At 48.6% G+C, this 26,939-nt stretch overlaps 1 protein-coding gene across 1 annotated transcript in view; it reads left to right on the top strand.

Moving 5' to 3' along the window:
• gckr (glucokinase (hexokinase 4) regulator) overlaps positions 1 to 26,939 on the top strand; it is a 177,020-nt gene that overhangs the window by 82,993 nt on the left and 67,088 nt on the right. The window contains exons 9-11 of the mRNA XM_072499054.1: positions 2,622 to 2,727; positions 17,208 to 17,326; positions 26,552 to 26,650. Coding sequence (XP_072355155.1) covers positions 2,622 to 2,727; positions 17,208 to 17,326; positions 26,552 to 26,650 — 324 coding nt within the window. The remainder of the gene's footprint in view (positions 1 to 2,621; positions 2,728 to 17,207; positions 17,327 to 26,551; positions 26,651 to 26,939) is intronic.

Genomic DNA, 26,939 nt, shown 5'->3' with positions numbered 1-26,939 from the left:
CAAGGGTATGACTATGGAAACTATCTGACATCAAAGTGGGAAATGCAGTAAGCTAGAATCATAAAATCCCTCCAGTGTAGGAGGAGGCCATTTGGCCCATTGAGTCGACACTGGCCCTCTGAAAGAGCACCCTACCTCGGCCCAATCCACCGCCCTATCACCATAATCCCACCAAGCAGAGGTTTGCCATGGCCAGTCCACCTAACCTGCACATCTTTGGACTATGGGAGGAAAGCAGAGCACCCAGAGGAAACCCAGACACCGGAGAAAATGCAAACTCCACACAGACAGGCACCCGAGGTTGGAGTCGAACCCAGGTCTCTGGCACTGTGAGACAGCAGTGCTAACCACAGCTTGAAGAGTGGAGGGCAGCTCGTTCTAACACAGCAGTGTCCATCTTACACAATAGCATCAATTAAATAATAATGCATGCATATTCAGTTATCAACTGAAAAAATTAGGCCGCTACTGGGTTTGCCATTGACCTCAGTCTCGAGGCGGAGCAGATTGCATGGAGGCAGGAAGAGTGGCAAATGTGGTGGTTTGGGTGACTTAATTAGGTGGGAGCTGAAGATCAATCCCTATGGTGGGTTCAACTTTAGAGATTACCTCAACACGGTGTTTGTGGCAGGTTGGGCCTCACGCCATCTCATGGCAGGGTTCCTACTTGTAATACATTTACATGCCATGAATACTCATTATGGTAAAAACCTTTTGAAATTACATTCTACCTTCATGATAAATTCAGTGGCGCATGAGACTCTTGTAGCACTAGGTTCACGTTCCTTTAAATGTAGTGTGTAACAGTCGGTTGGATGCAGTTGTTTCTGAGGTCAATAATTTTTCCTGTTAGATGCAGTACAAAGGAGGGAATGAGGAGAATGACAGCTCACCTGGAGGCTCGGTATCAGCAAGGGCAGGTGTAGGCTATTATAAGGTCCAGAAAGGCGTCGACACCGAGCCGATCAGGTTGAGTCAAAAGAAAAAGGTTTAATGCAACAGGACAAGACGACAGAGCAGTTACTCTACTGTAGGGGCCAGCTCACAGTTCATGGCCCTCCTGTTTTATACAGGATGTAGAAGGGGGCGCCCACCCCCTTAGTATCATAACACCAGGTTATGATATTGGCAGTAAGGGGCATGAAGGAGAGGAAGAAGGATTGAAGGGAGGGAAGACAGTGGGGTATGAAAGAGGAGGTCACTGTTTAGCTCTCTGATTAAGATAGCCTTAATTTACAATGATGATGTGTAGATGAAAGAAATGTTGGCCGTGATTTAATGACCTCATTGTAACCGACTTTGTGTCAGAGCCAGGCTGTTGAATCTTGCAAGAGGCCTCTGGCAAGATTTGCGACGCTCAAAACCTCTCACCAGATTTAACGCAGTCTCACGTGACATCGAGATCTGGATCTCGCCCTCACTGGGCAAAATCCAGATCAGAATATTTAAATGACACATTAGGCTGATTTAAATATGCATTCATGGGATTCTTCCCGCACCCGGGACCTGACGGCTGTGCCTGGGAGACCTTGCTAATGTGATGCTTAGTTCTGGTTTCCACAAATGTGGACCAGTTGTAATGGCACCTGCGGGGCCTCCCAGGCCATTGGGGTCGGGGTTAGGGAGATTGGCACCCTGGCATTCCCTCTGACCCCTGGGCACCTTGGCAGTGTGAGTCGGATACCCTGGAAGTGCCAGCCAGGCACTGCCTGTGGGCCCGGTTGGCACTGTCAGGCTGGCAAGGATGCTGCCAGGGATTGGGCCCAGGGGGCCTTTCCAGATGGAGGGGTGTGAGCGGGGGTTCCCATGGGCCTACCCGAGGTGGGGGGGACAAAGTGGGGGAGGTCTGAAAGGGGTACAGAAGATCGACACAGCCAGACAAAATGGTGCCCCTCAGTCATGCACAGAGTTGTGCACATTGTGGATCAACGGCGGCCCCCCAAGCTGATGTGCAGCCTGCACAGTTTTACCAGTCGTTGTAGGCTGTATGTCAGCAGGCCCACCTGCTCCTGGTAAGATTGCAGTGGAGGTGGGAAGCAACCCAGTTTTCACTGAGCTATATTGGCTCCAAGTCCAAGTCCTCAACTTTAAAGTTTTCACCATTGTTTTTAAATCCTTTCTGGACTCGCCCTTCCTCTCCCTGTAGCTCTCTCCAATCACTCCAATCACTCCATCATTGGTGACCAATCCTACACCTGCTGTATCCTAAGCTCTCAAAATGCCTTCTTAATTCTCATCCCTTCAACTTCTCTCTTCTCCATGGAGACACTCCTTAAAAACAAGTACTTGGGCCAAATGTCTCTTTAAGTGGCACAGTGTCACAAATTTTGTATAATAACATGTTACGCGACATTAAAACCACAACAAAAATGCAAGATGTTGTTGTTGAGATGCCCTACCCCATTCTTTACTTTTCATTCTCATAGTTCTGTCCATTCCAGGAAATCTGTGGACATCAATTTTTCTCATCATGATGCACAATCATGAAAACATTGTTTAGCAGATTTTTTTCAATTTTGACTGATGTTAAAAGAATAATGGTGAATAGGTCGCTTGAAATATTTGCTAGACTTTGAGTACATGCATTTATTAAGAACATTGTTTGACTTTGCCTTTTGAAGACCTGACAAAATCGACGGATGGCACTCGACATTTCTTCAAGTGGCGGAAAGAATGCAGAGGCTGGAAAAGTTACACAAGGCCTATGTTATTAATCCTGCTGTTGGGGTAAGTATGACCTTTCAATTATATTTCTCTTGACAAATTATAACAACTAGATAAACTGGGTTGCTTACTAATGTTCACTGAGGGGAAAATATTTGCAGTATATACATACTTCAACTATCATTTAGATCAACCTGCAAGAGCTAGCTTTCGATTAACACTACATCCAGGCAGAAACTCAGACAGAGCAGTATACCCTCAGTACTGTACTAGAGAATTAACTTGGATTTGATGCTTAAGAATCTGAATTTGGACTGGAAAGCACAGCTTTCTGATTCAGAGGCAAGGGCGCTATCAGCTGAGCTGTCAATTGAGCCAGAGGGAAGTATACAGGCTGAGGCACACAGCATGAGTTGGCATGAAGCAGAATGCATTCCTGATGAGCAGGTCAAGAGATGTCATTTCTTGTTTCAAGAGCCTTGGGATCAACTTCCTTACCAGAAACAGACTGTTCCGAAAAAAGGGATTTAAAAAGGCATCAGGTAACGCAGTTGCAACCTCAAAAGGGTTCAATATCAATGAGGAATTTAATAGCTGAGGAAGGATGTCCTCATCTGAGGAAGAATGTCCTGATCTGAGAAGGGATGTGCTTTCTATAGAGGGAGTGCAGCAAAGGTTTACCAGACTGATTCCTGGGATGGCAGGACTAACGTATGAGGAGGGATTGAGTTGGTTAAGATTGTATTCGCTGAAGTTCAGAAGAACGAGAGGGGATCTCATAGAAATCGATACAATTCTAACAGGACTAGACAGGGTAGATGCAAGAAGGATGTTCCTAATGGTGGGGTGTCCAAACCAGGGGTCACAATCTGAGGATATGGGGTACTCCATTTAGGACAGAGCTAAGGAGAAATGTCTTCACCCAGAGAGTGGTGAGCCTGTGGAATCTGTTACCAAGAGAAGTAGTTAAGGCCAAAACATTTGTATGTTTTCAAGAAGCAGTTAGATATAAGACTTAGGGTGAAGGGGATCAAAAGATATGGGGGGAAAGCAGGATTAGGCTATTGAGTTGGATGATCGGCTTGAATTAACTTCTGGAATCTTAAGGAGTACTGTTTATGCATTTTTTTCCAAAATGGCCATCCTTCCAACAATTCCATTTTGGCTGAAGGAGAAAGAGTCACTGAACTGAAGGAAGGAGCACAGAGAACTAGTGAAACCAGCACACAGTCAACACAGGAGACCAGCCAGCTGGAGCACAGGAGACCAGCGAGCAGGAAGCAGGGGATATTAGCTAGCAGGAAGCAGGGGATGGATATTAGCTGACAGGAAGCAGGGGATATTAGCTAGCAGGAAGCAGGGGATATTAGCTAGCAGGAAGCAGGGGATGGATATTAGCTGGCAGGAAGCAGGGGATATTAGCTAGCAGGAAGCAGGGGATATTACCTAGCAGGAAGCAGGGGATATTAGCTAGGAGGCAGCTTGGGAGACCAACTAGCAGGGAGCAGGGGATATTACCTAGCAGGAAACACAGGAGACCAGCTAGCAGGAAGCACGGTGATGTGTTGGGTGTTCTGGATCACATACAGGTCACCAACACTTGAAGTAGTGCAACACTATTTTATTAAAAGGTTAGCTATTTAAACATACTTGAACTGTGGGTAAATACGATACCAGCTTTAACTAATACCAGCTTTAACTAAAGACCTTTGCCTTGTCCTAACCAGTTGATGCACTCAGTACATGGTGAATGTCTGTGTTGCAGGCTGTGAGCTCTGTGTTCCTAGCTAGCTGCTACTCGAATGAGCGGGAACTCTGATGTCCCCTGTCTTTATAGTGCGTGTGCTCTCACTGGTGATTGGCTGCGGTGTTGTGTATGTTGATTGGTCTTGCTGTGTGTCCATCAGTGTGTGTCTGCACCATGATATACTGGTGTATATTATGACATCCCCCCTTTTATATAAAAAAATGTGCCTGCGTAAACAATAAATAGTTTGTGGTGAATGTTCCTGACTACGTGTGTGCGAAATATTTACAGGACTATGTACATAAAACTAAGCTATTTACATGGGAAGGTGCCTGGTGCAGAAAAAAACAGTGTGTCACACAAATAACGAGATGAACACTATATACAAACCACTTGAACGATTAAACGGAAGAACAGAACAGACCAGAGAGTCCATTAGTGCAAAGTTCACAAATTAAGCCTCTGAGATGGGTGACGAATTCTGGTTGACCACCTCAAGGGTGGGTCAGGAGCCACCAGCTGAGGAGTGGGCTGGACTGCGTCAGAGTGCGGAGGATGCAGAGTAACCGGAATCTCTGGGAAGTCCAGGTCAGGGACAACAGGAGGGCATGGCACTGGCGGAGGATCACATAGTGAGCGCAGAACGAGACAAAGGGCACGGCAATTACGGCGCAGAATGGAACCATCCGGTGGCCACCTGCCGAAGAACCACAGCAGTTGCAGACCAGCCACCATCCGGAAGATGGAGGCGGACGTTGTCATCTGGAGCCAGAGCAGGGAGATCAGCTGTATGGGCGTCATGAGCCGCCTTGTGCTGTGCATGAGACAGTTGCATACGTTGAAGGACCGGAACATGGTCGAGGTCTGGGACGTGAATGGACGGCACCGTCGTCCTTCGGGTGCGACCCATGAGCAGCTGGGCTGGCGACAGGCCAGTGGACAATGGGGCCGTGCGATAGGCCAGAAGGGCGAGGTAGAAGTCGGATCCCACATCGGCATCCTTGCAGAGGAGCCGTTTGACTATGTGGACGCCCTTCTCCGCTTTGCCATTGGATTGAGGGTACAGGGAACTGGATGTCACATGCACAAAGTTGTACCTCCTGGCAAAGTTGGACCATTCCTGGCTTGCGAAGCAGGGGCCATTGTCCGACATCACAGTGAGTGGGATGCCGTGACGAGCAAAGGTGTCCTTACAGGCACGGATGACTGCAGACGATGTGATGTCATGTAAACGTACCACCTCCGGGTAGTTTGAAAAGTAGTCTACAATCAGAACATAGTCCCTGCCCAGCGCGTGGAACAGATCGATGCTGACCTTGGACCAAGGGGACGTGACCAACTCATGGGGCTGTAGGGTCTCACGCGGTTGGGCCGGCTGGAACCGCTGAAGGTGGGGCAGTTGAGCACTGTGTTGGCGATGTCGTCATAGATACCGGGCCAGTACACTGCCTCTCGGGCCCGTCGGCGGCACTTCTCCACGCCAAGATGGCCCTCGTGTAGCTGTTCCAAAACGAGCTGGCGCATGCTGTGTGGGATAATAATGTGGTCCAGCTTCAGGAGGACACCATCGACTACCACCAGATCGTCTCTGATATTGTAGAACTGCGGGCATTGGCCCTTGAGCCACCCGTCTGTTAGGTGACGTACGACACGCTGTAGCAGGGGGGTCAGCCGCAGTCTCGCGCCAAATTTAGACGAGGCGTTCATCCATGGCCGGTAGATTGGAGGCCACGAAGGCCACATGGGCGTCAACCTGGCAGACGAATCCCGCTGGGTCACACGGGGTGTTGACTGCCCTGGACAGAGTGTCGGCTATGATCAGGTCTTTGCCTGGGGTGTATATGAGCTGGAAGTCGTACCGCCGGAGCTTGAGCAGAATGCGCTGGAGGTGAGGCATCATGTCGTTCAAGTCTTTCTGTATTATATTGACCAGCGGGCGATGGTCGGTCTCGACGGTGAACTGGGGAAGGCCGTACACACAATCATGAAACTTGACAACACCGGTCAACAGGCCCAGGCACTCCTTTTCTATCTGCGCGTAGCGCTGTTCCGTGGGGTTCATGGCACGTGACGCATATGCAACGGGGGTCCATGATGAGGCCTCATCGCGTTGCAGGAGCACTGCCCCAATGCCAGATTGGCTGGCATCGGTCGAAATTTTTGTCTCCTTCGCTGGATCAAAAAAGGCCAATACCGGGACCGTGGTAAGTTTGGTTTTAAGTTCACTCCATTCGCGCTCGTGGGCAGGAAGCCATTGGAAGTCTGTCGTCTTCCTGACCAGGTTCCTGAGAGCTGTGGTATGAGAGGCGAGGTTAGGGATGAACTTCCCTAGGAAGTTGATCATGCCCAGAAATCGGAGGACCGCCTTCTTGTCTTCTGGCTTTTTCATGGCTGTGTTGGCAGCCACCTTGCCCGCATTCGGCCGCACACCCAACTGGGAGATGAGTTCCCCTAGGAACTTGAGTTCCGTCTGGCCAAAGGAGCATTTGGCTCTGTTGAGGCGTAGGCCCTGCTCCCGTATGCGTTTGAAAACGCGCTGGAGGCGACTGATATGCTCCTGCGGGGTGGTGGACCAAATGATTATGTCATCAACATAGACGCGAACACCTTCTGCCTTCCATCATTTGTTCCATGATCCTGTGGAATACTTCTGACGCCGATATGATCCCAAACGGCATCCTGTTGTAACAATATCTGCCAAAAGGGGTGTTAAAGGTACGCAGTTTCCTGCTGGATCTGTCTAGTTGAATTTGCCAGAATCCTTTCGAGGCGTCAAGTTTGGTGAAGAGCTTGGCCCGAGCCATCTCGCATGTGATCTCTTCACGTTTGGGGATTGGGTAATGCTCCCTCATTATGTTGTGATTCAGATCCTTGGGATCAATGCAGATTCTGAGCTCGCCGGAAGGCTTCTTTACGCACACCATGGAACTGACCCAGTCGGTTGGTTCCGTAACTCTGGAGATCACTCCTTGGTCCTGGAGGTCCTGCAGCTGCTGCTTGAGGCGGTCCTTGAGGGGTGCTGGGACTCTGCAAGGTGCATGCACCACAGGCGTGGCGTTCTGTTTGAGTAGGATCTTGTAAGTATATGGGAGCGTGCCCATGCCTTCGAAGACGTCGCGGTGCTGGTCGATGATGGCGTTGAGTTGCAGCCTGAAGTCAGCATCCTGGAAGGCAGACATGTCATCGGGAGAGAGAGAGTGACCTCTTTGAACGAGGTTTAGCAATTTGCATGCCTGTGCGCCAAGCAGAGAGTCCTTCGAGGAGCCCATGATCTCGAAAGGAAGGATGGCTTTTCGTGACTTGTGCGTCACTTCGAGTTGGCATGAGCCGGTAGCAGGAATGATGTTGCCATTGTAGTCCAATAGCTGGCAGGCCAATGGGAGATTGGTTGGTTTGACACGAAGGCTTTGGAAAGCAGACCATGCCATGAGATTGGCGGAGGCACCAGTGCCCAGGCGGAATCGTATTTGGGACAGGTTGACCGTCAGGGTGGCACACCACTCATCGTCTGGATCGATGCTGTATACTGACAGCGGCTGGTGTCTTTGCTTCGGGGACAGCCTGTTTTTCGTCACAACACCGACTTGAAAAGGCGCCTTCGGGTCCTCGGTGTCACTGCTGTGTGGGAGGTCGGAATCGGACTCGGTGACCGTGGATTGAATTGCCCGAACATTCCTGCGAGGCTGGCTGAAGCGATATGAATTGGAAGGCTGAGCTGCTCGACAGCAGGCAGCATAGTGGCCAAGTCTTCCACATCGTAGGCATTGTCGGGATTTTGCGGGGCATTGCCGCTTTAAATGGGTGGAGCCACAGTTGCCGCACGACGTGACGTCAACACGTTCGCTGTGCCACTGCGCATGCGCGGTGCGATCCTGCGTGGTGCGCGCCTGCGAATTACGTTCCTCCATGTCGCTGTCCCCTCGTTTGGTGCGTACAAGCGTGGGAGTCTGCGAAAAGCGCGCAAAATGGGCACCCTCATCCAGGCTGAGGCCCTGGAGGTGTTCAATCACTTGGACCCGTTCCACCTCGTGGGGACCTTGCCGCGCCGTTTCAGCCGCTTGTGTATGGGAGTACCGACTGGTGGCATTTTCATGTGTGACACAGGTCTCGATGGCGGTCACTAGGGTGAGTTGCTTTACTTTGAGGAGCTGCTGATAGGGGGTCCGACTGAACACCGAAAACGATCTGGTCACGTATCATGGAGTCGGAGGTGGGCCCGCAGCTGCAGGATTGCGCAAGGATGCGGAGGTGCGTTAAGAAGGATTGGAAAGGTTGTCCTTACCCTGCAAACGCTGCTGGAACACGTAGCGTTCAAAACTTTCATTCACTCACCGCTGCAGCGAGTGTCAAATTTGAGGAGAACAGTCTTGAACTTCGTCTTGTCTTCGTCATCTGCAAAGGTGAGAGAGTTGAAAATATGGATGGCCTGGTCCCCGGCCATGGAGAGGAGAAGAGCAATCTTTCTGGTGTCTGAGGTGCCCTCCCTGTCCGTGGCTTCGAGGTAGAGCTGGAAGCGCTGCTTGAAAATCTTCCAGTTGGCCCCGAGGTTGCCGGCGATGCGGAGTGGCGGCGGCGGGCTGATGTTGTCCATGTTGCAGAATGACAGAATGCTGGCGGAAGGCAGATCACTTGCAGGTAGGTCTAAGAAGTGCTAGTGTGCAACCACTCCTGGTATCATGATGTGTTGGGTGTTCTGGATCACATAAAGGTCTCCAACACTTGAAGTAGTGCAACACTATTTTATTAAAAGGTTAACTATTTAAACATCCTTGAACTGTGGGTAAATACGATACCAGCTTTAACTAATACCAGCTTTAACTAAAGACCTTTGCCTTGTCCTAACCAGTCAATGCACTCAGCACATGGTGAATGTCTGTGTTGCAGGCTGTGAGCTCTGTGCTCCTAGCTGGCTGCTACTCGAATGAGCGGGAACTCTGATGTCCCCTGTCTTTATCGTGCGTGTGCTCTCACTGGTGATTGGCTGCGGTGTTGTGTATGTTGATTGGTCCCACTGTGTGTCCATCAGTGTGTGTCTGCACCATGATATACTGGTGTATATTATGACACACGGGAGACCAACTAGCAGGATGCACAGGGAACAGCTAGCAGGAAGCACGGGAGATTAACTAGCAGGATGTACAGGGACCAGCTAACAGGAAAAACAGAAGACCAACTAACAGGAAACATGGGAGCAGTTTTGGACCCCATATCTAAGGAAGGATGTGCTGGCCTTGGAAAGGGCCCAGAGGAGGTTCACAAGAATAATCCCTAGAATGAAGAGCTTGTTGTATGAGGAACGGTTGAGGGCTCTGGGTCAGTACTCGTTGGAGTTTAGAAGGATATGGGGGGGATCTTATTGAAACGTACAGGATACTGCAAGGTCTGTATTGAGTGGATGTGGAGAGGATATTTCAACTTGGAGGACCCCCGCCGGGTCGGAGAATCGCCGGAGGTTGGCATGAATCCCGCCCCCGCCGGTTACCGAAGTCTCCGGCACCGGATATTTGGCGGGGGCAGGAATCGCGCCGCACCGGTTGGCGGGCCCCCCCGCGCGATTCTCCGGCCCGGATGGGCCGAAGCCCCGCCGCTAAAATGCCTGTCCTGCCGGCGTAAATTAAACCACCTACCTTACCGGCGGAACAAGGCGGCGCGGGCGGGCTCCGGGGTCCTGGGGGGGGCGCGGGCCGATCTGGCCCCGGGGGGGTGCCCCCACGGTGGCCTGGCCCGCGATCAGGGCCCACCGATCCACGGGCGGGCCTGTGCCATGGGGGCACTCTTTCCCTTCCGCCTCCACCACGGTCTCCACCATGGCGGAGGCAGAAGAGACTCCCTCCACTGCGCATGCGTGGGAAGCTGTCAGCGGCCGCTAACGCTCCCGCGCATGCGCCACCCGGAGATGTCATTTCCGCGCCAGCTGGCGGGGCACCAAAGGCCTTTTCCGCCAGCTGGCGGGGCGGAAATTCGTCCGGCACTGACCTAGCCCCTTAAGGTTGGGGCTCGGCCCCCAAAGATGTGGAGCATTCCGCACCTTTGGGGCAGCGCGATGCCCGTCTGATTTGCGCCGTTTTGGGCGCCAGTCTGCGGACATTGCGCCGTTTCCGGAGAATTTCGCCCGAGGACACAATCTAAGACTAAAGGGACGATCCTTTAAAACAGAGATGAGGAGGAATTTCTTCAGCCAGAGGGTGGTGAATCTGTGGAACCCTTTGTCGCAGAAGGCTGTGGAGACCAAATCACTGAGTGTCTTCAAGACAGAGATAGATAGGTTCTTGATCAGTAAGGGGATTAGAGGTTTATGGGGAAAAGACAAGAGAATGGGGATCAGGGGCGAAATTCTCCGGAAACGGCACGATGTCCGCCGACTGGCGCCCAAATTTACGCCGGCGGGACAGGCATTTTAGCGGCGGGACTTCGGCCCATCCGGGCCGGAGAATCGTGCGGGGGGGCCCGCCAACCGGCGCGGCGCAATACCCGCCCCCGCCGAATATCCGGTGGTGGAGACTTCGGCAACCGGCGGGGCGGGATTCACGCCAGCCCCCGGCGATTCTCCGACCCCGGCGGATCCTGTGAATCCATCAAAACCTGAATGCAAAGGTGGCCAGGAGAAGAGCGGGATTCAATCAGATCAGGTCGACCCTTTTCAAGAAAAAGGTGAAGTTCGGCTGTTGTACCCGGCCCGCCTCTGGGTCACATACGAGGAACAACATTTCTATTTCGAGTCGCCTGAGGAAGCGCTGGACTTCACGAAAAGGAAAGGACAGGTGTCGGACTGAGAACTTTGAACTTTGAAATTTGCTGTAGCGTTTATGTTTTTCAAAAAAAAAGTTTCCTGTTTTTTGCTTTTTCGGACATTATTTGTAATGCCTGCTGTATGGATCGGGGGCCAGCTGCAGAGCTGAGTGAGGTGAAGTTTCCATTTGCACTGTTGGGGGATTGAGGTGTGTTTGTTCAGATGCTGGATCTTTCGCTTGATCTTTTTTAACTCGGGGGGTTTTTAAATCTCTGTCGGACAATTGTGTTGGGATTGTTTTTCATTTCAATATGTATGTCAGAGCGGGGGGTGGGGGGGGGGGGATGGGGAGGGAACAATAGGTGGGAGATTGTCTGGCACCACGGGCGAGGGCCACCAAGCTAGCTGGGCGGGCTAGCTTACGGAAGCGTAGTGGGGGGGTAAATAGATGTTGGGCTTATCAAAGGGGTTGATTTATTTTGTGCTGTTACTGGGGGGGGAGGGGGGAAAATGTTCTGCTGACGAGGGAGGGACTTTTGCTGAGGGACAGAGAGGGGGTCGGGGGGGGGCTGCCTGGGGGCGGGCCGGTGTAGGCGTGGGGTGCAGGCTGGTGACTGGCCCAAGAGAGGGGATGGCTGATCGGCAAAGGGGGGGGGGCGATGAACCCCCCAACTAGACTGATCACCTGGAATGTAAGAGGGCTCAATGGGCTGGTCAAGAGGGCAGCGTGTTCGCGCACTTGAGAGGACTGAAGGCGGACGTAGTAATGCTGCAGTAGACGCACCTTGTGAAATGAAATGAAAATCGCTTATTGTCACAAGTAGGCTTCAAATGAAGTTACTGTGAAAAGCCCCTAGTCGCCACATTCCGGCGCCTGTTCGGGGAGGCTGGTATGGGAATTGAACCCTGCTGCTGGTCTGCCTTAGTCTGCTTTAAAGGCCAGCTCTTTAGCCCTGTGCTAAACCAGCCCCTCTGACCAGATTAGGTTAAGGAAAGGTTGGGTCGGACAGGTTTTTCACACGGGACTGGACTCAAAGACCAGAGGGGTCGTGATCCTGATCAACAAGCGAGTGGTGTTTGAGGCGGGAAGAATAGTTCCAGATGGGGGAGGTCGGTACATTATGGTCAGTGGGAAATTGGAGGGGTGCAGGTAGTACTAGTAAATGTATATGTGCCAAACTGGGTCGATGTGGAGTTTATAAAGAGGATGCTGGGGAAGATACCGGACTTGGATTCGCATAAGATGGTCATGGGAGGGGACTTCAACACAGTTATTGACCCTGGTTTAGACCGGTCAAGCTCAAAAACAGGCAGGATGGCAGCAATGGCAAAGGAACTAAAAGGGTTCATGGAGCTGATGGGGGGATGGGGGGGCGGGGGGCAGGGGGGGTGGGGGGTGGACCCGGGGGGTGTGGGGGGGGGGGTGGACCCATGGAGATTTGGGCAGCCAAGAGTAAAGGAGTTCTCCTTCTACTCACACGTGCATGAAGTGTACTCCCGGATTGATATCTTTATTCTGAGCAGGGCTCTACTGACGGGGGTGGTGGACACGGGGTACTCGGCGATTACAATCTCAGACCATGCCCCGCACTGGGTTGACCTGCAGGTTAGTAAAGACAGTAATCAGCGCCCGCACTGGAGGTTAGACATGGGGCTTTTAGCTGACGAAGAGGTGTGCGGGTGGTTGAGGAAATGTATCCAGAATTACCTGGAGGCCAATGACAAGGGAGAAATTTCGGCAGCGGTGGTCTGGGAGGCATTGAAGGCGGTGTTCAGAGGGGAGCTGATCTCGATATGGGCCCACAGGAAGAAGGTAGACAGGACAGAGACGGACCGACTGATAAAGGAGATACTACAGGTCGATAGGAGGTATGCAGAGACCCCAGAGGCAGGGCTTTTAAGGGAACGGCGGAGGATACAGGTGGAGTTCGGCTTGTTAACCACAGGGAGGGTGGTAGTGCAGCTGAGAAAGGCGAGGGAGCGATTTATGAGCATGGAGAGAAGGCCAGCAGAATGTTTGCACAGCAGCTTAGAAAGAGGGAGGCATCCAGGGAGATAGGGAAAGTAAAGGATGGAGACGGGAACCTGGTGGGAGACTCAGTAGGGGTGAATAAGGCCTTTAAGTAGTTTTATATTAGGCTGTATGGGTCGGAACCCCCACCGGGGCCAGAGGGGATGAGGCACTTCCTAGGGTGGCTGAATTTCCTGAAGGTGGACGGGGAGCTGGTAGAAGGGCTGGGAGCCCCGATCGGGATCGAAGAGGTAGCGGAGGGTCTGAAGGCCATGCAGTCGGGTAAAGCCCCAGGGCCAGACGGGTACCCAGCGGAGTTCTATAAAAAGTTTGCTGGTATATTGGGGCCGCTGTTGATGAGGACATTCAATGAGGCAAGGGAGAGAGGGGTGCTTCCCCCGACGATGTCACAGGCCACGGTCTCATTGATTCTGAAGCGAGGTAAGGATCCGGAGCTGGTGGATCTTACAGGCCGATATCCCTATTGAATGTGGATGCCAAACTGCTGGCCAAAATTTTGTCCGCTAGGATTGAAGACTGTGTTCCGGACATGATTGGGGAGGACCAGATGGGGTTTGTCAAGGGAAGGCAGTTGGTGTCCAATGTAAGAAGGTTGCTAAATGCGATCATGATGCCCCCAGAAGGTAGGCAGGTGGAGGTAGTGGTCGCAATGGACGCAGAGAAGGCTTTTGATCGAGTAGAATGGGAATATCTGTGGGAGGTATTGGGACGGTTCGGATTTGGACGGGGCTTTATTGACTGGGTCAGGTTGCTGTATCAGGCTCCTGTGGCGAGTGTACGGACGAATAGGACGACATCAGACTATTTTAGGCTACATCGGGGGACGAGACAGGGGTGCTCCCTCTCCCCACTGTTGTTCGCGTTAGCCATAGAGCCGCTGGCAATTGCGCTGAGAGCCTCCAGGAGCTGGAAGGGGCTGATCCAGGGGGTAGTGGAACACAGAGTCGCACTTTATGCAGACCACCTACTCCTGTATGTATTGGACCCAGTGGAGGGGATGGAAGAAATCATGAGGATTCTGGGGGAATTTGGCCGGTTTTCAGGGTATAAACTAAATATGGAGAAAAGCGAAATGTTTGTGATCCAGGTAAGGGGGCCGGAGAGGCGACTGGGGGAACTGCCGTTTAGAGTGGGAGGGGGAAGTTTTAGATATCTAGGCATCCAAGAGGCACAGGAATGGGAACGGTTACACAAACTTAATCTGGCCCGCCTGGTGGACCAAATGATGGACGATTTTTGGAGTTGGGACGCGCTCCCATTGTCACTAGCTGGGAGAGTCCAGACGGTGAAGGTAACAGTCCTTCCGAGATTCCTGTTTGTGTTCCAGTGTCTCCCCATCTTTATTCCACGGACCTTTTTTAAACGGGTTACAAAGTTATCATGGGCTTTGTATGGGCAGGTAAAGAAGGGGATGCTTGAGAGGGCGGGTTGGCGCTGCCAAACTTCAGTAACTATTATTGGACGACGAATATAGCCATGATCAGGAAGTGGGTGGTTGGGAGGAGGGTCGGCATGGGAGCGCGTAGAGGTGGCTTCATGTAAGGGCACCAGCTTGGGGGCATTGATAACGGCACCTCTGACATTCCCGCCAGCACGGTACTCCACCAGCCCCATGGTGGTGGAAGCCCTGAGAGTTTGGGGGCAATGGAGGAAGCATATGGGAGCGGAGGGAGCATCGGTCTTGCCCCCAATCTGCAATAACCACCGGTTTGCCCCGGGAAGGATGGATGTGGGGTTTCAGAGATGGCAGAGGGCTGGAATTGAGAGGATGGGGGAAATGTTTATAGAGGGGAGCTTTCCTAGCCTGAGGGAGCTGGAGGAGAAATTTGGATTGGCGAGGGGAAACAAATGTAGGTACCTGCAGGTGCAGAACTTCCTACGTAGACAGGTCTCAACCTTCCCGCTCCTACCACCAAGGGGGATTTATGATATGGTATTTACCAGAGTGGGAATGGGAGAAGGGAAGGTCTCCGACATCTATAAGGAGCTCATGGGGTCAGATGACTCGCAGACTGAGGAGCTGAAGCGCAAATGGGAAGAGAAGTTAGGAGGAGAGATAGAGGATGGTCTCTGGGTGGATGCGTTGAGTAGAGTCAACGGGTCCACAACATGCGCCAGGCTCAGCCTGATACAGTTCAAAGTTGTTTACCGGGCTCACATGACAGTGGCCCGGATGAGCAGGTTCTTTGGGGTAGAAGCCAGGTGTGCAAGGTGTGTGGGGGGGGGGGGCAGCGTACCATGTCCATATGTTATGGGCATGCCCGAAGCATAGGGGATTCTGGCAGGGGTTTGCAGACGTCATGTCCAATGTGTTAAAAACAAGGGTGGCACCGAGTCCGGAGGTGGCGATTTTCGTGATGTCGGAAGATCTGGGAATCCTGGAAGAGAAAGAGGCAGACGTTCTGGCCTTTGCTTCCCTCATAGCCCGGAGACGGATACTATTAGATTGGAGGGGCTCAAAGCCCCCGAAGTCAGAGACCTGGCTTACTGACTTGGCTAGCTTTCTCTGTTTGGAGAAAATCAAGTTCGCCTTGAGAGGGTCACTGTTCGGGTTCGTCCGGAGGTGACAACCGTTCGTCGACTTTGTTGCAGAAAACTAATCGTCAGCAGAAGGTGGGGGGGGGGGGGGCGGTTAGTTTAGTTTAGAGTAGGGGGTCAATAAAGGTGAGACCTGTAAGGGAGGAAGCGGGCTTTTTGCACTATGTTTACAGACTTATGTATATCGTTTATTTTGTCGTTGTTGTGAAACCAAAAATACGTCAATAAAATGTTTGTTAAAAAAAAAAGAATTTAGGACTGAGTATATTAGTTATTGCAGATTGTATAAATAAGTTAAAGGGGAAGGGGTGTTGGTGATTTAAGGGCAACACAGCATAGTAAGGGTCATGTGGCCTGGTGACCAATCAGGACTCAGAGTGTGCAATCACCCCAAGCGAGGTGTTTCTCCTCGGCAGGGGTATTTTAGAGCTAGCTGCAAACATGCAGCTGCCCTGCGTGGCTTGTTAATAAATCCCTTGTTGTTCATTAATAAAGTCTCTGAAAGTCCATCATTACACAGATAGAATGACTTGGTGGCAGAAAGGTGGAGGGCAATTATGACCACTGACAGTGATGTCTTTGGTGGAGGTGGGTTGTCGAGTGCATTGCAGCATGTGATGTAATTCACTGGCTTCTACTGGTGAAGTGCAGTGCCTGGAATTCCAGAGTTATTTACATCAGCATGTGCCATGAATCTCCTGTGCTTCTGGACCAGCCATTCCTAACTCTATTGTATGTTGCTCTCTTCCCTCAAACAACAACACAGGGGTATTCCCAATGGGAAACACATTATGGCATCTATTCTATGGGGGTGGGGCGAAGGAGCAACAGGAGGAAATAGTAGACATAAAACACACAATGAAGCTCCTGTCAACAATGAATATGTGTGCCCCTGTTGGAGTCTGAAGAAGAGGTCTGCACCCTCCTGAAAGAAACATATTTTCCTTACTTTAAATTTGATTGTCCCCTTTAAATTGGTCTGAGAAGGACATGGGTGGGGTTGTTGGTCTCCCAGTTGCAGAGAGATTTTGAATTTCTGACTGCATGAGACAAGTTGAGTGCTGGGGATGTGCCCAATGGTGCCTATGTTGGCACCAGTCTGCCTCATGTTAAATAGGTCCAACCCCACACCTCACACAGAACATTAGGACCAGAGGGAACTGGTGTTCATAGTTCTAGTGTAATCCACAGTTTTACAGAATTGCTCAGTCAGATTTATGGTATGTTAAAAAGGAGAGTGAGTCTTAAGTTTCTGGTCGTGGTTTGTTTCAATTAATCATTAATCCAAAAGTCACACGATTTCCTTTGAAGCAATGTAGAAACCTCATTGAAGTAATCAGACTGCAATTTATTCAATTGCACTACAGAACACCAAAAAAAGTTTTCCAAATGGAAGCATACACATAGTCTTGTAGGAATAGGAATATATAGAAAGTAAATTCCTGTGTGCACAGAATGTGATCATTATTGTAAAACTACACGCAATTATCTTTCAGCCTGAAGGAATCGCCGGATCATCCCGCATGAAAGGTGGAAGTGTCACCAAAATTCTCCTGGAAACCATTTTCCTGGCTGCACACAAGGCTTTGGCAAACAACACTGACATCACAGATGGGTATGTTCAAGTTGACTTCCCTATATAAATTATTGAGTTATTTCCTATTGCAAACTCATTCATCCAGTTGTATTTGTTCAATGCCAGCAATCGAAAATGAAAGTGAATATGCACATCAGGCTGATGAATTCGAAAGAAGAAAACATAAAATGTTGCATGTCTGTGTTATGTGTCTGGGAATACATTCTTTCTAATTCCGCATCACGTGATGTGGTGACAACAGCAGGGTGTTTGCGTGGGCTTGGGGCAAATCACCATCTTGAATTTATGAGTGTTATGCTTAATAATCCTCTCATTGTGTTTTATAAGAACCCAGAGTGTGGGCATCTCCAAACCTTTTCTCTTTGCAGCAACAAAGAATTATAACAGGAGAGACAACTGCCGACAAGGATTGAGGAAGAGAAATCTCGGGAAAGAAGATTTTCATCAACTAATTGTAGGGCGGCATCAGGAGCAAAGGAAGAATCCCCGGACTCGCGCACACACACACTGAGACATCAGGCGAAGCACTGCCACTAATGTGAAGGTTTAACAAAACTTTCCAACTGCAACTATGAGTAAAAAGGTGGTCAGTCAGGAAAGACTTGTTTGCAATGAAGTGAGTGGGGCCTGGGCTGCAGGGGCCACACGTGTGGTGAAGCTACATGGACTGCGGGAAACGGGGATTTCAAAGTCTGCTGACTCTGCACGAGCCACTACTCAGAAAAGTCAAAATAATCAGGCATAAAAGTGACAGATTTCTCAAGGAATTGCATGTGCCATACTTTTCAACATAGTTGGAAGGGAGAAAGTATAGTCCCTAGAAGCCAGGATCCAAAAAAGACCCAAAAAAGACGGGTAAAACGGGCACCATGGACGCGCTTGATGAGGATTATGAAACATGGAATTCATATGAAGACAGATGTTTTTAATAGTTAATCAGACACCAGAGGATCTAAAGGTCGCAACATTTCTCAGATCAGTTGTACAGAAAACATTTATGCTGCTGCAGAATCCTGTTCACCCAGCAAAATCAGGAGACAAGTCCTTCAATGAATTAATGAAAATCTTAGAGGGACATTTCTCTCCTAAACCATTATTGATTGCAGAAAGGTTTTGGTTTCACCGCCATACTCAGGAAGAAGATGAAATTATTTTACAGTTCATAGATTCTCTAAGAAGATTAGCTAGATATTGTCAATTTGGTACAACGTTTGATGATACTCTTCAAGACAGGCTGGATTGTGGGTTACATAGTGAAGCAATTCAGAAGAAGCTGCTTTAAGTGATTTAACTCTAAAAGCTGCTGTGTAAGTTGCCACATATATGGAGCTTACAACAAGAGAGGTTTCACAGATAGGAGCTGGAGCACAGATCCTACAAAATGGATACCTCAAGAAACAGGGCTGTAAAAGTGAAACCACCATTGTACACAGGTTGGACACTCAGTGGGCAATTCTGGAGTAAATCGAATACATGCAAGAACTGTGGCAAGAAGGGCCATATTGCCAAAGCACGGTGGGCTCAGAAAATCTGTTCTACACCAACACAATGCAAGAAGAACAGTACAAGTAAACAATCTAGTCATATCTACAAATTAGTGGACAAAACTGTGATCACTCAAAAGACAGCAAAACCGAGCTATTGTAAAAGCTTAAGCTAGGTGTTTTATCAATATAGGGCAATCAATGTTTTTGGGCATATCCAAAATTTGAAAGTCATGAAATTAAAATGGAAGTGGACATGGTGCAGGTATCGCTAATACCTGAGACAATTTATCATCAAAAGCTAGTGCCTGCCTTTAAAACCGTCCAATGTGATCCTAAGGACATACACCGAAGAGGTTGTACTATTAAAGGAAGCATTATGGTGAATGGAGAAGCAATGGGCAGATGGCGAAGTTGCCTCTTCACGTTGTATGTGAAAATCATCCTGCTCTATTTGACAGAGCATGGTTGGCTAAGATTAGGGTTAACTGGGAAAGAGTCAATCAATTAGTGGATTCAAGGAGCAACTTGCAACAACTTCTGAAGAAGTATGAGAAGGTGTTCGAAGATGAGGCTCTGTGATTGGAGTTGAGCTATACCTAAAAATCAAACCACACAGCACACCCAAATGTCTCAAAGCTAGAACCGTACCACATGCCATCAAGTTTAAAGTTGATGAAGAGCTAGAAAGTTTAGTAAGAACAGGAGTCATTTAACCTGGTGCTACAAGTGATTGGATGACACCAATCGTTCCTCCAGTAAAACGGGATGGCTCAATGAGAATTCGTGGAGATTTTAAAACTAATATTAACCCAGATTTGTGTGTAGATCATTATCCCACTGAAGACTTGATTGAAGACTTCTTTCCTGAACTTTCTGGAGGACAGAAATTCAGTAAAATTGATCTTTCACAGGCATATTTGTAGATGAATATAGCTGCTGAATCACAGCCACCTCTCACCATTGTAGAGCTAAAAGGTTTGTTTTGTTACAGGAGACTTCCTTTTGGAATAACAGGCGACATTCTCCGACCCCCCGCCAGGTCGGAGAATCGTCGGGGGCTGGCGTGAATCCCGCCCCCGCCGGTTGCCGAAGTCTCCGGCACCGGATATTCGGCGGGGGAGGGAATCGCGCCGCGCCGGTTGGCGGCCCCCCCCGCTCGATTCTCCGGCCCGAATGGGCCAAAGTCCCGCTGATAAATTGCCTGTCCCACCGACGTAAATTAAATCACCTACCTTACCGGCGGGACAAGGCGGCGTGGGCGGGCTCCGGGGTCCTGGGGGGGGCGCGGGGCGATCTGACCCCACGGTGGCCTGGCCCGCGATCGGGGCCCACCGATCCGCGGGCGGGCCTGTGCCGTGGGGGCACTCTTTCCCTTCCGCCTCCGCCACGGTCTCCACCATGGCGGAGGTGGAAGAGACTCCCTCCACTGCGCATGCGTGGGAAACTGTCAGCAGCCGCTGACGCTTCCGCGCATGCGCCGCCCGGAGATATCATTTCCGCGCCAGCTGGCGGGGCAACAAAGGCCGTTTCCACCAGCTGGCGGGGCAGAAATTCCTCCGGCGTCGGCCTAGCCCCTCAATGTTGGGGCTCGGTCCCCAAAGATGCGGAGCATTCCGCACCTTTGGGGCGGCGCGATGCCCGTCTGATTGGCGCCGTTTTGGGCGCCAGTCGGCGGACATCGCGCCGTTTCCGGAGAATTTCGCGCAACATCTATGCCTGCTCTTTTTTAAAGATCCATGGATAAAATTCTAAGTGGATTGAATGGAGTGCAATTTTATTTAGATGACATACTTATCATCCATTCCAGTGAACAGGAGCAAATTGGAAGCCAGCCCGAAGCGATTACAGAGCCACAACCTCTCACAACCTGAGAGTTAAGGAGGAAAACTATGTCTTTTTCAAGTCATCCATAAATTACCTTGGTCATATCATCAACAAAGATGGCTTACACAAAGAACTGAAGAATATATCAACATTCTTAGAAGCATTACATCTGCAAGGTCATTTTCAGGACAGATCAATTATTATAGTAAATTTGTGAAGAATTTAGCAACACAATTGAAGACTTTACACACATTGCTATGTATCAAATAGGCATGGCACTGGTTAGGAGAAAGTGAAAATTCATAGAATGAAGTGAAAGAAGCTTTTCTGAAGGCTGATCTGTTGGTTCATTATAATCCAAAAATGAAGTTGCAATTAACTTGTGATGCCTCAGCCTATGGGGTTGCTGCCATCATCTTGCACATTATGCCTTCAGGAGATGAACGACCGATAACATTTGCTTCACGCACTCTTACTAGCACAGAAATGAATTATGCTCAGCTAAAAAATAAGTTTTGAACATCATTTTTGGTGTAAGAAGGTTCTACCATCTCTCTTTTGAATACACTCTTTGGGATGTATAAAGGTATACCTTCTTTGGCAGATGGTAGATTGCAAAGATGGGCATTGATATTGTCGGCGCAAACTTAGGATATCCAGTATCGCAAGTCCGAGCAACATGCAAATGCTGATGCTTTAGCACGATTGCCTTAAAAGTCAAGCATGACCCAGAAGAAAATGTTGTCAATATTTTGTATTTCTCACTCATGGATAGTATACCTGTGACTTCATTTGAAGTTCAACGATATACAAGAACCAATCCAGTGAAGGGGAAGGTGATAGATATTGTCCAAACAGGAATACTGTCAGACGTTCGGAGGAAAAATCCAGACCTCAAGCCCTACATCACACGAAGACTTGAGTTGACAGTACAAAATGGAGTTCTATTATGTGCAGTAAAGTCGTTAACTAACTGCATGAGGGATCCTGGTGAGATGAGGATAAAGGAATTAGCCCACAATTATTTTTTGATGGCCAGGTTTAGACACTCAAATTGAAGAGAAGGTTGGACAATGCCAATCTTGTGCAAGGAACACACCACCATCACAACCATTACTGTCGTGGGAATCACTGGCTAATTCAATGTATTGCTATGTGAAATTGAATGCATTTCAAATGCTGTCAATGGATTTCAAGCCCTTTGAAGAGTATTTGGCTTTCGGGAAAGCATCTGACATATGTAACAGCTGTCTGAGGCAGCAGATGTTAGGAAAGGATAAGTGAAAATGCAATGAATTTTCTATCTACTTCCTGAACTGGTGTTCAGCTTTCAGGCAGGTATCTTGAATCGACGATTTGTTCGGGGTCTCTGTTGAGGGTCTCTGTTGGGGGGTCTGATAGGGAGGTCTAATGTGGATGGTCTGATAGCATTGTCTGATAAGGGGGTCTGATGAGGGGTTGGAGGGATTGGCGTAGGCAGGATTTGCTTTGTGGGCGGGGGGGGGAACCTTCTGATGGGTTTTGGGGGGGGGGGCACCTCCATTATGCACTGCTTGACACACCACGGGGTCCACCGTGTCAGTGCCACATTTGGGAAAACGAGCAACAATTCATGACCACGTGAATCCTGGCTGAGAGGTCTGGAGCATCATGGGGGGCTGGGTAATTGGGCTTCCAACCCGTTAAACAGATGCAAATGGGCGCAAATCACCAATTTGCATGGTGCCACCACACAGGGCATGAAGTTCCCTGCTACCACCAGTGGGGAACCAGAGCATCGGAAGGGGATTGGCGGCAGGCACCAATCCCATTTTTTGGCCGAAGGTCCATTCTCCGCTGGATCGGGAAACCAGTTGCCAGCAGTAGGCAACAGAGAATCCACCACCAGACTATTGTTCAGGAGAATTCAAATGAAAGACAGATGAAGTGGCGTGAGTGAAAGCTGCAGTAATCAGAGTTAAAGTGCGAAAGCAGGCTTCACAGGTGAATCAAAAGTTTGCCATTTCAATAGAGTCTGGGGATCAATAGTTAAAGCAATTGTGAATAGTTTGTGCAATAGTCAAGAGAAAGAAATCCTGAAGGGCGTATTGTAAAACCTGGATGCTAGATTCTTTGTTAAGTGTGGAGCAGAAGCTTTGTGTGACAGAATAAAATGGAAAACCTGAATTGGATTTTGGAATGCAAACCGCTGATGGAAAACATTATACTGGAGGAAGATTTCAAGTTGTGTTTTTTTGGGAGTGGTGTGACAATCATCTGGGGGAGTTTGAGGTTCAGAGTGGAGAATGTATTTGACTACAGCTAACATGTGAGTTTAAAGGGACTTTGTGTTACTGAGTCCATTGTAGATTAAGATATACTTTGTAAACCACGTACTCCTTAAAATCTGTAAATGTGTGAATCTAAGGGAGTATTGTATCATGCCCTATATCTCTGTGATTATTTAATAAATAACTAAATTCCAGAAGGATTATAGGACACATTTTTTATGAACAACTGCATGGTGTTTTGAAAATAGTGTCCCAAATAACTGTATTTATTTTAGCTTTTAATAGATATAAATTATATGATAGCAACAGAGATCGGGGGCGGGATTCTCCGACCCCCCCCGCCGGGTCGGAGAATCGCCATGGGCTGGCGTGAATCCCGCCCCCGCCGGTTGCCGAATTCTCCGGCACCAGATATTCGGCAGGGTGGGAATCGCGCCGCACGGTTGGCGCCCCCCCCCCCCCCGGGGTTCTCCGGCCCGCGATGGGCCGAAGTCCTGCTGCTGGAATGCCTGTCCCGCCGGCGAGAATCAAACCACCTCTCTTACCGGAGGGACAAGGTGGTGCTGGCGGGCTCTGGGGTCCTGGGGTGAGGGGGGGGGGGGCGGGCGATCTGGCCCCGGGGGGTGCCCCCATGATGGCCTGGCCCGCGATCGGGGACAACGATCCGCGGGCGGGCCTGTGCCGTGGGGGCACTCTTTTCCTTCTGCCTTTGCCATGGTCTCCACTATGGCGGAGGCGGAAGAGACCCCCTCCACTGCGCATGCGCGGGAATGCCGTGAGCGCCCGCTGATGCTCCCGCGCATGCGCCGCCCGGCCAAGTCATTTCCGCACCAGTTGGCGGGGCACCAAAGGCCTTTCCCACCAGCTGGCAGGGCGGAAATCAGTCCGGTGCGGGCCTAGCCCCTCAAGGTGAGGGCTCGGCCCCTCAAGATGCGGAGAATTCCGCACCTTTGGGGCGGCGCGATGCCGACTGATTCGCGCCGTTTTTGGCGCCGGTCGGCGGACATCGCGCTGATTGGGAAGAGTCCCGCCCCAGTGATATCTAATATTTTATTCATATGTAAAAAAGATTATTTTAATCAAAATGAATTAAAGCAGAATGCAAATTAATTTATCATAGGAATTTGAAGAAAAGGCATTCTGTTCCTAACCAGTTCTTTAACATCTCTTAAAGAAAAGAAAAATAGTAATGGTGCTGGAAATATGAAATGAAAAGGGAAAATGTAAAAAAATAATTCAACAGGTAAGTCAACATCTTTAGAGAGAGAAAGATAGTTCATATGCCAGGTTAAGATCTTCCATCGCAGATACTGCCTGACCTGCAGTGCTTTCAGCACTTTTAGTTTTTTATTTTGATCATTTTATATTGTTGGTCAGGTGGGTCTTCTGAGGTGTAATAAAAGTCCATCAGAAATAAGTTTCATAAATTCGGAAGATTTATGAGCAGAATTAGGCCATTCTGCTCATCGAGTCTGCTCGCCATTCCATCATGGCTGATATGTTCCTCACCTGCTACCTACAATGTTACAGGCCAAGAGCTGGATTGCGAAATCAGCCAGGATATTTCCTCCCTAGAACATGACCTAGGAGCGGCAAGTTAGCCTCCCGAACATAACACCCTCAATGCGATCATGGCTGATCCCATCCTGGCCTCAACTCCACCGTCCTGCCGATTCTCCATAACCCTTCAAAACTCCTCCCTAAATTTACTCACTGTCCTTTCATCCACCGCACTCTGGGGTACCGAATTCCACAGAGAAGCAGTTTTTCCTCAAATCTGTTTTAAGTTTGCTACCTTTTATTCTAAGATTATGGATTCTCGTTTTAGAATGCCCCACACGAGAAGCATCTGCTCTACGTCTACTTTATCCATACCTTTTAGCATCTTGTATACCTCAATTAGATCTCCCCTCATTCTTCTAAACTCTAGAGAGTATTGGCCTAATCTTTTTCATCTCTCCTCATACGACAAACCCCTCATCTCTGGAATCAATCTCGTGAACCTCCTCTGAACTGCATCAAATGCCACTCCATCTTTCCTCAAATAAGGGGACCAAAACTGTGCACAATACTGCAGGTGCAATCTTACCAATGCCTTGTAACATTTAAAAAATAAAAGATTGGATCAATAAATTGCTCTCCCTACAGCTGTACATGTGTCATGGACATTCCTCAAAACCTCTCCCAAAGTCAACTGAGAATCCAGTCTCAGGTCTCCAAAATTCAAGCCTAGCCTGGTCAAGGCAACAGACCAATAGAAGAAGTTACACAGAGTTTTCAATGATCTTATTAGTGACTAAAACATATTATGGATAATTTTACCAGCTTGTGCTCGAGCCTTACCATCTGGAAGTACATAATGGAAATGTGAGCATGTGACAATTAAAGTATTGATGGAAAATCACAGTGGATGAACACGAATTTCTACTATGTACCCCTGATGGTGAAGGCTTCCCACTGGGAGCTCCCATTTGAAAACCTCCCCATCATTCAATATAATTCACTCTGTCATATTGATTGTATGTTACAGTTCTTACCATGAAAGTAAGAAACTTCTACAATCTTTTTTCAAAATTTAAGTAAGTCAAAAATAATTAGGGATTTATTTTTTCTGTTATTTATCTATTCATGTTTGCAGCAGTAAGAAGCTATAAATCTTTCATTAATTTTAAACTTTATTTATAAAATCTAGACAATATACTGATTAAATAGAGAGCAAAATGGTGCCCGAAAATTGTCTCGTCCACTCTGACACCATCAATGTGATGGAGCAGGAATCCTTGTGCTGCCAACTTTCACCTCTGACCAAACTATATACCTGGGATCAAAGATAATAAAGATAAGGATACAAGTGACATTATTGACTCAAAATAAAGTAATCATATTCTTTTATAAAAGGACCAATGGTTCAAAAATGTAGGCCAGTCCATACCCCCTGTCCAGACACTCTGGGTCCTCACCTTTCCACCCCAGAAAGATCCTGAATGCCAGCTTCTTCATGGTATCGGGATGCTGGGCACAAACCATTCCTCATGGATCTGTTGCAGGGAAGGTGAAGTTCTGCTTGCATAAGGCACTCGTGAAAATTAGTTTTGACAAATCTTCGGAATGGAAACCCAGAATTTCTGGAATCCTCCAGGTATTCCAGCACCAAAGTACCTCTTCTGACCACTTCACTGCCTCTAGTTACAAGAAAACAGAATACATTTCTTCAGGTATATCCAAATCGTCTATTCTATTTAGAAGACGTTTTTTGCAACAACAAAGATTTATCGTACCTTTTTAAAATTCTGTTGTCATCAATCTGGGTAATTTCAAATAGCATATTAAAGAATTAGATTATTAAAATAAAACAGTCCCTGATACTTCCTGTATGAATTTTGCCATTCCCGAGGAAATACCATTTAAATTGCACTTGATAATGCCATCTGGTTATTTACTATTCACACCAATCATCTGGATAATAGAAAATATAAAGTAGTGGAAATTTGTTGATACTTAAATCTTCAAAGTGCGTCACATCATAGGCATAAGTCCCAAATTGACTTAAATATGAAACTGATGCATATTTTGTTTTTACATTGGAAAAATAAAAATCCAAAACAATGCAATTCTTATCAGATGAAGAAGACCTTCATGCTTTGTTGTTTGGAAATTCACAGCTGTCTGCTGGATTTGCTGAGATGTTATGAAAAAGCCCATTCAATCACATATTCTCACACTGAAATGATTGCCGCTGTGGTGAAACAGGCTGGTGCAAGGTAAGATCACCAGGAAAGGTTCTTCACAGTAAGTAATTCCTGGTCATGTATTAACATTTATAGAACATCTAGAAACTCCCCAAGCAATTAGGTTACAGTAGATTCATAGGAAAAATGTTGCGACCAGTTTAGCGGTCATGCTTGTAAGGCAGACATCAATGCCGGCTTGAATAAGTATCAAAGGATGCTATTTTTTAAAAATTCATTTACAAGAAGTTGGCATCTCTGGTTAGGCCAGCCCTAGTTGACCTTCAGAAGGTGGTGGTGAGATGCCTTCTTGAGCCGCTGC

The sequence above is a fragment of the Scyliorhinus torazame genome, chromosome 4 (genome assembly GCF_047496885.1).
Source record: "Scyliorhinus torazame isolate Kashiwa2021f chromosome 4, sScyTor2.1, whole genome shotgun sequence".
NCBI classification, from domain to species: Eukaryota; Metazoa; Chordata; class Chondrichthyes; order Carcharhiniformes; family Scyliorhinidae; genus Scyliorhinus; species Scyliorhinus torazame.
Note: the sequence above shows the minus strand (reverse complement) of the source record. Positions and strands in the feature narration are given on the sequence as shown.